The 14,147-nt window shown below is 43.9% G+C and overlaps 1 protein-coding gene across 4 annotated transcripts in view; it reads right to left on the bottom strand.

Moving 5' to 3' along the window:
- Positions 1–730: 730 nt before the first annotated feature.
- Positions 731–14,147, bottom strand: part of PSMG2 (proteasome assembly chaperone 2) — a 71,222-nt gene continuing 57,805 nt past the window's right edge. For 3 of the 4 annotated variants that reach the window (XM_033934127.1, XM_033934126.1, XM_033934128.1), the window contains exons 6-7: positions 4,988–5,108; positions 731–3,757 (exon numbers count right to left, since the gene is read on the bottom strand). In XM_033934127.1, coding sequence (XP_033790018.1) covers positions 3,665–3,757; positions 4,988–5,108 — 214 coding nt within the window. In that variant the 3' untranslated portion in view covers positions 731–3,664. The remainder of the gene's footprint in view (positions 3,758–4,987; positions 5,109–14,147) is intronic. The other variant, XM_033934125.1, reaches the window with a different exon arrangement.

Genomic DNA, 14,147 nt, shown 5'->3' with positions numbered 1-14,147 from the left:
AGGTCTTATGATTACTACTACTTGAGGATTTGCAGAGCTCTGGTGATCAAGGAAGGAAACTCTTCCTTGCAGAATATCCATGCCGGAAGTTCTCCTTCCTCCAAGGAGCGAGATCTCTGAAAGAAAAGAGGATAAATCCATAGAACGGCCCTCTGACCCCATTTCCCACTTGGTTTGGGGCCTTAAACACACCATCTTGGATGCCTGGGGGTGGGTGGGTGGGTATAATGCCGAAAGCACTTCAAAAGGAAGGCCTAGTGTATGAATAGCACAAACTCTGGGGAAATGGGAATATTCCTTTGCTGCCTTTCAACCTCGAGGCTCACCTGCTTTAGAGGAGAAGCACTAGAGGTCAACTGTGTTCACACTGCCGGCTACAAGGAAGACTCTGAGGCCTGTGCAAAGGAAAGCAGCATTGCTACTGTGCCTGCGCTGGTGATGTCAGGAGAGAAAGCTGTGATGCTCTTTGCTGGGCAGTCAAGTTTATTTAGGTCTTGATAGAAAAACTCCCAGACTGGTTATGGATAGAATGGCAACTCATGTCTCCATTGCGTCTGTGCCATGTGCTCAGTATCAAAATGCCTAGCTACAGTAAGGACAACAGAATACTAGCCGATACATGGAAAACTTTACGGTATGTAAGCAATTTAACAACTATTCCAATTTACAAATCTACAAATCAATCTATATGGGTAAACTCCAAGATTCAAATTAGCGGAGAAAGGCTAGTCTGGAAGCATTGGATGGTAGCAGGAATACGTATATTGGATGATGTTATTTCTAATGGTGCTATGCTTGATATACCACTTTTATAAACAAAGTGGTTTCCAATTTATACAAAGTATTAAAAGTAAAAAATATATATATATAAAATAGAGGGAACAAATTCAGTTACAATACAGACATAACATGATACATATGGGCAGATGGGGAGGATACATTGCTTAAAATAAAAGGCAAATACAAAATGAATAAAGGGGATCTTTAATGTAAGGCCTGATATCTGAGTTCTTTGAATAAGGAAAGCTAGGTATAGCTCTCAAAAGCATCTCTTAAAAGAAATGTTTTGAGATTAGTTTTAAAGTTGTTGAGATTATTTTCTTGTCTCAGGGTCAGTGGTAGGACATTCCACAATGTGGGTACAGTTACCAAAAAGATTGTTTTCCGTGTTGAATCATAAAATAACTGACAAACTGAAGGAACTGCAAGGAAGTACTGTTGAGAAGAACATAGAGCCCTATGAGAATCATAAGGGATAAGCAATCTGTCTATGAATGAAGGAATATGATTAGATTGGACTGAAAGCAAGTAGAATTTTAAAAGTAATCCTATGGGAAATAGGTAACCAGTGAGCTTTTCTGAGGAGAGGTGTAACATGGTTGAATTTCTTAGCATTATAGATGATTTTTACAGCAGTGTTTTGAATGACTTGTAATCTCCTGCTCTCCTTTTGGGTGATGCCCTGGTAAAGTGGATTGCAATAATCTAAGGTTGAAATTACTAATGAATGGAAAAGGATGTTAATCAAATTGGAGTTGAGTAGTGACCTGAGGGACCTAATCATTTTTAGTTTGAAGAAACATTTTTGTACCACTGAGCTGATCTGAGATTTAAAGGATAATGTGTTATCAAGGATCACTCCTAAAATTTTGATGTTTGGTACAAAGTGAATTGGGATTGAAGAAGTACATATTGGGGATGCAAGGGTTTCATTTTGATCATGCGAAAAAAGCATACATTTGGTTTTTGATATATTAAGGGAAAGAAGATTTTGGTAAAGCTAGTCAGTTATACACAAGATATAATTTTTGATTAATATCCATGATTTCAGCTTGATTGTGGCTCTGGACTGGAAGGACTAGTTGGATGTCATCCGCATAGGCATAAACTGTGAATTAAACAGATTGGGCGATGGTTAACAATGGTGTGAGAAACAGGTTAAATAATATGGGCGAGAGAATGGAGTTCTTGTGGAACCCCTGAGTCTTGAAAATATGGCTTTGAGGAAGAGTTTTGAACATGAACTTGATATTGTCTGTCAGAAAAGTAAGAAATGAACCATTTAAGAATGACTCCAGAAATTCCTAGTGTCTCGAGACGATTTAGGAGGATTGTATGACCAAATGTATCGAAGGCTGCCTTTAAATCAAGTAAAATCAGTCAAATCTGCTAGAGTGTAAAGCTGCATGTGGAGATGGTGCCAAGACTCCCTCCCCTAAAGATTCCTGCCTCTGAGGTGGCAAAGCAGAGCATGCAGGATAAACACCTGAAGCAGACTTTTGCACCCTGCACCGAATACAGTGTTTGGCTGTCTCCAAAGGAGTTGCCATGAGAACAGATTACTCACCACCTAAGAAGCTCCCTTTGTTCTAGCCCGAAGGTTGTTCTGTTCAAATGTTGCACCAAAAGCTGCTCCAAGCTTAAAAGTACTACCTTGCTGCTGTTTTGGGGTTTTTTTGCTTTTGTGTTTTAAGAGGGTAAAGAGCTGAGGGCAACTGGAGAGCATGAGGGGGGGGAAGGGGACCTAGTACAACCAGGTGTTCCCAAAGCAGCTGCACCCAGCCACTAGACCCAGGATAGGGCCCCTTAGAAGAAAAGCCAGGAGTTGTCATTAGACACATCTTGCACATGGTGGAGACTGAGATATTACACTGAGCAGCAGGGCTTAGGACACAGTACAATTCTGTGCCTTCTAACTCTACCTGATGAGAATAACCTACTTGTCCTGGATTGATCTGTTGCCACTCTAAAGAATGAATACTTTTTATCTCAGTAACATGTATTTAAATATAATTTGCAGCCATCTTTAGTGTGTACGTTAACACCAGTGTTCAAGTCCTCTGAGCATTCGGCATTATCCATGCAAATCCGGTGTAAACTGCATATTAATGCTGGTGATAGTTTTGAGCATCAGATCCCAGGAGAACAAAGTAACATATGATGGCTGCCATTTCAGCAACTGTTCTGGATTTCACCGATTGCACACTCCAGCTACGTTACTCCACTCTTCTTCTGTAGGATGGAGTTATAGGAACAGGGTAGCTGTAGCTGTCCTACTGCCTTCATTTTAAAGCAGGCTCCTATGTCTGAACCATAGTCTTCCAGTTTTGTTTTACAATGAGCTAAGTCACCAACAGATGCTGACATACATAGCAATTCCTGAAAACTCTGATTTCTTTGGGGACAACAAGACCTTTCCCATTAAGAATTTAAATATTTTATTATAAAACATATTCAATTGATTCATACTGTACTGTTACTAGATTAGGATATGCCATAAAACCACAAGTTTTGCTTCAGGCACATTGGTAGGAAAGAACACTTGATAAAATAAAGCAAAGGAAAACTCAGCATCCTCATAGCGCACCACTTTATAAACACACTACGTATTCCTGTTTCCCCTTAGCAAACAATCTTTTATGCTGATCAGGTACTATATTGCCTATCTGATGCTTCACTCCAGAAGTGGCTGTTTGATAGGTCTGTAACATATAATTAAGCCCGTTGGGATCCTAAACAGATTCTTGTGGCTGATAGCTTTGCCTCAGTTGACTTGTAGAAGAACCTCAATGATCCTCGGGAACTCTTTGCCATGTATGTTAAGAGCATTTTGTCACTATGTTGGGAAATTTCAAGAATACAGGTCCATGTGAGTGCAATATGCTCAGAAGAGTGCAGGTGGAAGTCCACTGCCGAAGAGTAACCGCCATGAACTTGGAACTTTCCATTTGCTAAAGATCACTGTGCCGTCACCATTCTGTTAGGAGCAAACAAACAAAAAATCTTCAGTTGCTACATTTCAAAATTCTATCAGGCAGATGCACAATACTCCGGCGCTATAAAGCTACAGTGCTGCAGAAGCCCCTGTCTAATTTTAGTGAGCGATGTTCAACACTAACAGCATGCAAATTATATGCATTCTGTTGGTTTTCAGCATATGTTGCTAAAGGGTCAGAATTTCCTAGGACATGCCCACAAGAGCTGGGTGGTAGTCACAACTCTTGTGTGCATCCAGGAAACAACCCCCACTGCCCCCTGATCTCCCCCCCAAAAAAATAGCCTCCCCACACTCAAAAAATTCCCTGATGGTCTAATGGGCCGGGACCCCCCCCAACTCATGGACCCTCCCCATCCACCTGGATGTACAGGACGGGACCCCTCCTCTGTACTCTGTTTCAAACACAAGTAGGAGGGATACCTACTCTCTCCTGCCTCAGGGTTCACCTCTTCAAAATGGCAGCCCTGCCCCTGCATCCTGGGATGCACTGGAAGGGGCATATATACCAAACAAGGAGAAAACTTCTTATATGGTATTTAGGCCTTTCCATTGTATCCCAGGATACAATGGACAGGTGCAGGGCTACCATTTTGAAGAGGCAGGAGGAAGTGGGCATCCTTCTTGCCAATCTTCAAAACAAGGTATTGGGGGGGGGGCTGGTCCATTATACCACCAGGGTTTTCTTTTCGGGGCTCAGCAGGAAGGCAGAATTGGGGGATTTTGGGGGGGAGGGAGCAAATCAGGGAAAGCAGAGATCAGGTCCACCACTAGATCACCAGGGCCATTTTGAGAGGGCTCAGGATTGGGGGGGCATCAGTGCAAGGGGAAATTGGGGGCATTTTGGGTGCGCTCAGGGGTGTCTACTGGATCCCTGGGGATTTTTTGTAGATCTGAGCTCTCTTACTAATTACTTTCCTGTCAGTGCCTACGCCCATTTTATGCTTTACTTAAAAGAGCTCCTAAGTGTTGCTACTCTGATATGGATGATATTCCATTGCCCTTTCCTTGTCTAAGAGGCTATAAATAGTACTTTTGCAGTATCCTTAGTCTTCACGATCCAAGGAACACAAGCTGAACTTAGAAACAAAATCTGAGATTCCCTACAGAGCAGCACATACCACTGCCACTAGTCAGCCTAATACTATGCAGCTCAGAAGGAAACCAATAAGCAAGCCTTTTAAGTTCATGAAATTAGAACTGACCACTTACAGCATTTTGTACAAGTTGCAGCCACTCATTCAGATGGTTTACAAGAGCATATGCATCTGGGACATTGTCACCTTCAGAACAGAACTTCAGCAGAACTGCCAAGGGAATTTCTTCTGAACAACTACAGCAAAGAGATGATATGGTCACAATTACTGAAAATCAAAGAAATAAAGGGGTGGGGAGAAAACATCAACATCATCAATAATCAACTTTAGCTGCATGTGCCTATTCAACCAAATTAAGTTTTTTTTTTTTGTTAAAATGGAACAATTTCTTGATGCTGCCCCCCTAGCCTTTGTACTCAGGATTAGAGGTCTGCACGGGAATGGGGATTGTGGGAATCCCCCCCTAACCCACAGGGATTCCCCTCTGGCCCACGGGACTCCCACGGGGACCCCCCTCTAGCCAACAGGACTCCCATGGGGATGAAGGCTTTGGGAGCAGGGTTCGTCCATATAGTAAAAGAAGGGGTTTATAAGTTAATTACCTGAACAGAAAACAAAAAAAGGGTTCCACCAAAGAGATTCCACAAGGAAAACAGCAACGCAAACAGAAAAGAAACTGTGGAATTGATGATCCAGTCAGAAGTAATTGCTGATTTTTATGGGGACGGGCAGAGATGGAGGTAATTCCTTGCGGTGATGGGTGGGAATGGAGAGGATCCTAACAGGGACGGGTGGGAACGGAGAGGATCCTGGCGGGGACGAGTGGGGATGGAGAGGATCCTGGCGGGGACGGGCGGAGATGGGTGGGATTTCTGTCCCCTTGCAACCCTCTACTCAGGATTTTACAGACCTCTATCATATTTTCCATCAGCCAACTTTTCTCCAAGCTGAAGAACCCAAACCTCTTTAGCCTTTCCTCTTATGAAAAAGTTTCTATGCCCTTTACCATGGCTTTTAAAATTGTCTCAATAGCCTCTCATGAGCTACTTTATTTAAAAAAAACTTCTGAAATCTAGATGGTTCTCCTTCATCCAGGTTTTGAAAAAACAAATGTAGCAAATTGGTGAGGCAAGATTTTGCTTGACCTAAATCCATATAATTATTAATAAAGTCATGAATATAAAAAAACCTTAAAAACATAAAATTTTATTTATGAATTACAGATACCTCACGGTCCTATGCGATTTACAAAAGATAAAAGCAGCACATAACATCAGCATTCAAGGAAGGTTAGCAGGGCTTCAAGGAAGGTTTAGATAGGTTCCTAGAGGACAAAGGGATTGAGGGGTACATATAAGAGTAGAGTTAGGTACAGGGATAGGAGTGAGAGGCAAGTATAGGAATAACCAGGGACCACTGATCAGGCAATGGGCCTGAAGGGCCGCCGCGGGAGCGGACTGCTGGGCAAGATGGACCTCTGGTCTGCCTCAGCGGGGGCAACTTCTTATGTTCTTATTTGCACCTTGCCAACTCACTTCAATCAACCTTATCTCAGAAAAGATATAGCGGCACTAGAAAAGGTTCAAAAGAAGAGTGACCAAGATGATAAAGAGGATGGAACTCCTCTCGTATGAGGAAAGACTAAAGAGGTTAGGGCTCTTCAGCTTGGAAAAAGATGGCTGAGGGGAGATATGATTGAAGTGTACAAAATCCTGCGTGGAACGAGTACAAGTGGATCGATTTTTTTACTGCATCAAGATTTACATAGACTAGGAGGGGACACTCGAAGTTTCAGAGTAATACTTTTAAAACCAATAGGAGGAAATATTTTTTTCACTCAAAGAATAGTTAAGCTCTGTAATGCGGTTGCTAGAGGACGTGGTAAGAGCAGTTAATGTAGCTAGTTTAAAAAAATGTTTGGACAGTAACATCGGAGGAGACTTTGAAACTGGGAACAGGTACCGTTTTGGGCACTCAGGAGCCGGTGACATCAGAGAGGGGTCCTGGTCTCTCTCTTTTTCTGAGCGTCTGTTTCGCGGTAAGCAGCCATGTGCCCAAAGGTGTGTGACCAAAGAGGCATGCAGGAGCGTGGAGTGTGTGTGGAGTTCCGCTGCGAAGGGGAAGAGGAAAGGAGGACTTAGGGGTAATTGAGCTCCGATGGTAATTAAAGGTCCTATGGACAAACACTTATCTATTTCCTCTGTGGCGCACCCTCTCTTCTGGGGTGTGCCAAAAGACTTTTGTGTTTGGACTTGTGTTCCCAGGAACACCAGGGAAAGACTGAAAGGTACGGAAGAAGCAGGCGCAGAAGGAACGACACACACAAACAACGGTAAGGTAAGGTAGAGCAAAGGCAGTACACACAAGAAGAAGGCAAGAAGCAGGCACACAAAGAACAAACACAAACAAAGTATAGTAAGGTAGAGCGAAGGCAGCACACACAAGAAGAAAGCGCTAAAGAAAGCAGGCACACAAGGAGCACGTAATCTTAAGTGTTATCTTAAAGTAGGAACGACTATGGAAGCAGAGGGAAACCAGAAGATGAGCTTTCCAGTGTTCTGCACCGACTGTCATATGTATGACTACCTCCCCTCGGGGAGACAGTCATATGTATGCGGTCGGTGTCAGGAACTGGAAAGCTTGAAGAAGGAAGTCAAGCGACTAGACAAGATACAGGAACTAGAAGGACTTTACACCACGGAAGACCCAGTCAGGACAGCTGAAGATTTCACGAGCGAGAGACACATCGAGGAGGAAGTCAGGGAACTTGAGAAATTCATTGAAGAAGCATACAAGAGGAGGGTGGAAGAGAACGAGCTTCAGATGATAGAAGAAGCTACACCTACATCGAAGGGAGAACAAGAAGCAGAAGACCTCAAAGAAGACACCCACAAAGAGAAATTGACCAGTCGATGCCCAGAAGAAGAGAGAGCGAAGCACACCGAGGACATTGACCTGAGACCGAAGCGAACATTGAAGAAGGGAAAATCAGCGATCCTAGTGGGGGACTCGATCCTGAGGCATGTGGACAGCCACATAGCAGGAGGGAGGGAGGACCGACTGGTGACCTGCCTCCCAGGAGCGAGAACCAAGGACATCGTGGACAAAATTGGAAAGATCCTGGAAGGTGCGGAGACGGAAGAGACCGCAGTAATGATCCACATTGGGACGAATGATGTCAGCAGGAGAGACTACAAAAGAAGTTCGCTGATAGAACAGTTCAAGATTCTGGGAAGGAAGCTGAAGATGAGGACCCAGAAGACAGCATTCTCAGAGATCCTACTGGTACTGAGGGCAGATGTGAAAAGGCAGGATGAACTACAATCAATAAATGCGTGGATGAGGAGATGGTGTGAGGAAGAAGGATTCCATTTCGTGAGGAACTGGACGACGTTCTGGGGCAAGAGCAAGCTCTACAGGAGAGATGGATTGCACCTGAGCACAGCGGGAACTAGACTTCTAGCAAACAATGTCAAGAGAGGAATAGAACAGGCTTTAAACTAAGAAGAAGGGGAAAGCCGACAGTCGACCAAGCGTCGATATTTCGGAAAAAGGTATCCCGTGAAGATACTGAGGGGAAAAAAGGCTGGGAAGAAACAATGGACAAATTACAGGAGTCGACTAACCAAGAAGAGAAGGTTAGAAAGATTGTAGCCAAAGAGAAGAATCTAAAGACCGAAGCACAGGGAAAGGAATTAAAGGCAACAAAATTCCAGGAGCTAAATTGCATATATACTAATGCAAGGAGCCTAAGAAACAAAATGGGGGAATTAGAAGCCATGATCATTGCGGAGGACATAGACATCATTGGAATCTCTGAAACATGGTGGAATGAGGAAAGCAAATGGGATACAGCACTGCCGGGGTACAAGCTCTATCGCCAGGACAGGTCAGGACAGAAAGGCGGTGGAATAGCACTATACATAAAAGAAAGCATACAATCGACAAGAATGGACACAGCGGAGACGGCCAACAAGCTAGAATCACTATGGGTTAAAATACCAGGAAGGAAAGGGCCTGAAATAAAGATAGGCCTATACTATCGTCCACCCGGACAAACCGGAGACATCGATGAAGAAATGGAAGCCGAGATGAAGCGAGAATGCAAAGGCGGTAACACGGTTATTATGGGAGACTTCAACTACCCTGGGATAGACTGGAGTCTCGGAAGCTCAAGATGCGCTAGGGAGACAGAATTTCTGGAGGCTGTACAAGATTGCTTCATGGAACAGCTTGTTAGAGAACCGACAAGAGGAAATGCCACTCTGGATCTAATCCTAAATGGGCTAAGGGGACCTGCAAAGGAAGTGGAAGTAGTGGGACCGTTGGGAAACAGCGATCATAATATGATCAAGTTCAAGATGGAAGTAGGAATACTGAAAGGAAAGAGAACCATAGCGACAACTTTTAACTTCAGGAAGGGTAACTACGAAGCAATGAGGGGAATGGTAAAGAAGAAACTTAGGAACACTTCCCAAAAATGGCAGACGGTAGAACATGCCTGGTCCTTTTTCAAGGACATGGTGAGCGAGGCGCAAAATCTATATATCCCCAGATTCAGAAAAGGGTGCAACAAGAGTCGAATAAAAGACCCCGCGTGGATAACTAAAATAGTGAAGGAAGCGATAAGCAATAAGAAAAATTCATTCAGAAAATGAAAAAGGGACAAAACTGAGGTAAACTGGAGAGAGCACAGGAAGTATCAAAAAGAATGTCACCGTGTGGTTCGAAAAGCCAAAAGAGAGTATGAAGAGAGACTAGCCAGGGAAGTACGAAATTTCAAATCGTTCTTTAGATATGTTAAAGGGAAACAGCCGGCTAGGGAGGAGGTGGGACCACTGGATGACGGAGACAGGAAGGGAGCGGTGAAGGAAGAGAAAGAGGTCGCAGAAAGACTTAACATGTTCTTTTCATCTGTATTCACAAACGAAGACACAACCAACATACCGGAACCTGAGCAATTCTTCAATGGAAATCAAGCACAAAAGTTAACATCCATAGAAGTGAGCCTTGATGATGTGCGCAGACAGATAGAAAAACTAAAAACTGACAAATCCCCGGGTCCGGATGGAATCCATCCAAGGGTGCTGAAGGAACTAAAGGAGGAAATAGCGGAACTACTACAGCAAATTTGCAACCTATCTCTGAAAACAGGTGTGATTCCGGAGGATTGGAAGATAGCCAACGTTACGCCCATCTTTAAAAAGGGATCAAGAGGAGACCCGGGAAACTACAGACCGGTGAGTCTGACCTCTGTTCCGGGGAAAATGGCGGAAGCACTAATAAAAGAAAAAATTGATGAACATTTTGAAAAACACGAACTTCTAATAACCAGCCAACATGGTTTCTGCAGGGGGAGATCGTGTCTGACCAACTTATTGCACTTCTTCGAGGGAATTAACAAACAGATGGACAAAGGAGACCCCAAAGACATCATAAACCTAGATTTCCAGAAAGCCTTTGACAAGGTGCCTCATGAACGTCTACTCCGGAAACTGAAGAACCATGGGGTGGACGGAGACGTGCATAGATGGATCAGAAACTGGTTAGCGGGTAGGAAACAGAGGGTAGGGGTGAAGGAACACTACTCAGACTGGAGGAAGGTCACGAGTGGTGTTCCGCAGGGCTCAGTGCTCGGGCCGCTGCTATTTAATATATTCATAAATGATCTAGAAACAGGAACAAAGAGTGAGATAATAAAATTTGCGGACGACACCAAACTATTTAGTGGAGCTCGGACAAAGGAGGACTGTGAAAAATTGCAAAGGGACTTGGACAAATTGGGGGAATGGGCAGAGAGATGGCAGATGAAGTTCAATGTTGAGAAATGTAAAGTATTGCATGTGGGAATCAGAAACCCGAGGCACAGCTATACGATGGGAGGGATGTTATTGAATGAGAGTACCCAAGAAAGGGACTTGGGGGTAATGGTGGACATGACAATGAAGCCGACGGCACAGTGCGCAGCGGCCGCCAAGAGAGCGAATAAAATGCTGGGGATAATCAAGAAGGGTATTACAACAAGAACGAAAGAAGTTATCCTGCCGCTGTACCGGGCAATGGTGCGTCCGCATCTTGAGTACTGCGTCCAGTATTGGTCACCATACCTTAAGAAGGATATGGTGTTACTCTAGAGAGTTCAGAGGAGAATGACACGACTGATTAAGGGGATGGAAAGCCTTTCATACGCTAAGAGATTGGAGAAACTGGGTCTCTTTTCCCTGGAGAAGAGAAGACTTAGAGGGGATATGATAGAGACTTACAAGATCATGAAGGGCATAGAGAGAGTAGAGAGGGACAGATTCTTCAAACTTTCAGAACATAAAAAAACAAGAGGGCATTCGGAAAAGTTGAAAGGGGACAGATTCAAAACGAATGCTAGGAAGTTCTTCTTTACCCAACGTGTGGTGGACACCTGGAATGCGCTTCCAGAGGACGTTATAGGGCAGCGAACGGTACTGGGGTTTAAGAAAGGATTGGACAATTTCCTGCTGGAAAAGGGGATAGAGGGGTATAGATAAAAGATTACTGCACAGGTCCTGGACCTGATGGGCCGCCGCGTGAGCGGACTGCTGGGCGCGATGGACCTCAGGTCTGACCCAGCGGAGGCATTTCTTATGTTCTTATGACTTTCTGTGTGCTTTCTATGGATGGTCCTGACTTTTTGTCTGTGATGCAGGATGACCTTAACCCCTGACAAAGCAGAGCGGAAGGGAGATTTCCCCGTCGGGTTCAACTGGCTGCGGTGTTTGGGCAGTGAAGCACTGCTTGCTGATGCTTGGGAGACAGCCTGGACCCTGTCGGCAGTTAAGTTCATTTTTTTTTTCTGCTCATTAAGTAATGTGGAAACTGTTGGTAACTTTTTGTTGAAGTACAGATTTTCCCACACAAATTGTCTCTGATTTTAGCGTGCTTTTTTCATACGGGTGGGTTTCTCTGAGGGCTGCTACAGTGCCTGGTTTTCTACCATTGATTGTCTACCACACGTGTGCATGTGGTTTCACCTGTTTTGCTTTCTAAAAAAGTGGAGTTTTTTGCCAGATGAAGCTGAACTGAGGCTTTCTTTCCACTTTCTTTTTCTTTTCTGAGCGAATGGGTTGTATGTGATAGCTCGTGTGTCCTTTTCCTTAGTGATTGTGTGGATATACCCCTCCCCCACAACCTGACTATCTGCAAGTGGCTGGATTTAGTGGCAATAAGGGATCATCAGATCATGGACCATCTATAGGACAGGATTCTCCTGTAGCATTTCCTGAGATAGTTTCTACTGGGATAATTAAGGTACCAACACCTGTTCTTTTAAAATAAAAATAAATGGAAAGATGATCAAATTTCTTCAGATTAAATATCAGATGCACTGTGGAAATGGGAAGTTGCGTCAGAGAAGTTTCCGGCAGCCGCACGTGTCTTCAAGGCTCCAGCTGCTTGTTGAGAGAAAATTAAAAATCACGACGAAGGTGGGGGGAAGGGTGATGCCCGGATGGCGGCGATCGTTAAGAAGGAGGGAGGGGGCTGCTGGACCACACAATCGGTGACCGTGCGCGCATTCCCTCCCTTAACTGCGGAGAGGTGGTCATTCACTGCTCCACAGGGCGGTGAATGGCCTTGTCCCTGTTCTGGCGGCGACCACTTTTTTTCTCCCACCAGGAGATGCTCAGACCGCTCCCTGGCTGAGAATGGGGTGGTAAGTGAAGAGAAGTCAGCTTCCCAAATGAATGGCAAACCTGGAAATGGCAGGGCTTCCAAGCTATTGGAGAGTGCCTTGAGTAATGACTCTAAAATGTGTAATACAAATCCTCACTTAAATGCACTAAATGCAGATAGCGTTTGCCTTAAAGATAACACTCTGGAGGCTGTTGTCTTAACAAAAGAAGAGTGGGGAGAAGACGGAAATGGGGAAGAGAGAGTTGGAGAGTGGGGAGAAGACGCTGAAGGGAAATGGGGAAGAGAGAGAGGGGAGAAGATGCTGAAGGAAAGTGGGTAGGAGAGAGTAGAACAGACACTGAAGTGAACTGGATGGAAGGAGGGGATAAAAAAAAAAAGGCACATGCTAGATTGGGGAGACAGATATCATTTCTGAGGGGAGGATAGGAGGAGAGAGATGCTAAAAACCACCTGGAGGAGGGAAGGAAAGATGGAAGGGAAGAAGACAGAGATGAAGACTATGGGGGAAGATGGGTGCCAGACAAATGGGGGTGGGATGGAGGGAGAGATGGAAGGGAGAGGCACAGTAACAGAGCATATGGAAGAAGCAGGGAGAAGGTAGACAGTGGATGGAAGGAATTTATTTTTTTTAAATTCTTTATTGATTTTCAATTCGAGTACAAAGTGCAATAAATTTTACATACAATTAATATGAATAGCACTACATTTGATCAAAGAATAATACAAAATTTATTTCCCCCCCATCCCTCCCTCCCACTCTATCTGGATGTGTGTGCAAATCAAATAGGAAATAAAGGCATTATACAACTAATCAGAGTTAACAAAATTTGTTAATGGACCCCATATTGTTTAAATAGTTTATTATGACCCAATATTGGTGGATGGAAGGAATTGAATGAGAAGATGTGGAAAGCAGAAACCAGACAATAAAGGTAGAAAAAAAATTTATATTTATTTTCTTTTTTTTTGCTGTAGAATAAAGTAGTATATTAGTTGTATTGATAAACATTTATAAACTAAGACCTGCTAGCTGAAGATCTCTTTCTCTATGGGAGGGATGTTTTTGAATGAGAGTACCCAAGAAAGGGACTTGGGGGTGATGGTGGACATGACAATGAAGCCGACAGCACAGTGCGCAGCTGCCGCTAAGAGAGCGAATAGAATGCTAGGTATAATCAAGAAAGGTATTACAACCAGAACGAAAGAAGTTATCCTGCCGCTGTATCGGGCAATGGTGCGTCCACATCTTGAGTACTGCGTCCAGTATTGGTCACCGTACCTTAAGAAGGATATGGCATTGCTCGAGAGAGTTCAGAGGAGAGCAACACGACTGATTAAGGGGATGGAAAGCCTTTCATATGCTGAGAGATTGGAAAAACTGGGACTCTTTTCCCTAGAAAAGAGAAGATTAAGAGGGGATATGATAGAGACTTACAAGATCATGAAGGGCATAGAGAGAGTAGAGAGGGACAGATTCTTCAAACTTTCAGAAAATAAAAAAACAAGAGGGCATTCGGAAAAGTTGAAAGGAGGCAAATTCAAAACTAATGCTAGGAAGTTCTTCTTTACACGTGTGGTGGACACCTGGAATACAATTCCAGAGGAAGTTA

The sequence above is a fragment of the Geotrypetes seraphini genome, chromosome 2 (assembly GCF_902459505.1).
Source record: "Geotrypetes seraphini chromosome 2, aGeoSer1.1, whole genome shotgun sequence".
NCBI classification, from domain to species: domain Eukaryota; kingdom Metazoa; phylum Chordata; class Amphibia; order Gymnophiona; family Dermophiidae; genus Geotrypetes; species Geotrypetes seraphini.
This window is presented reverse-complemented; position numbering and strand designations above follow the sequence as displayed.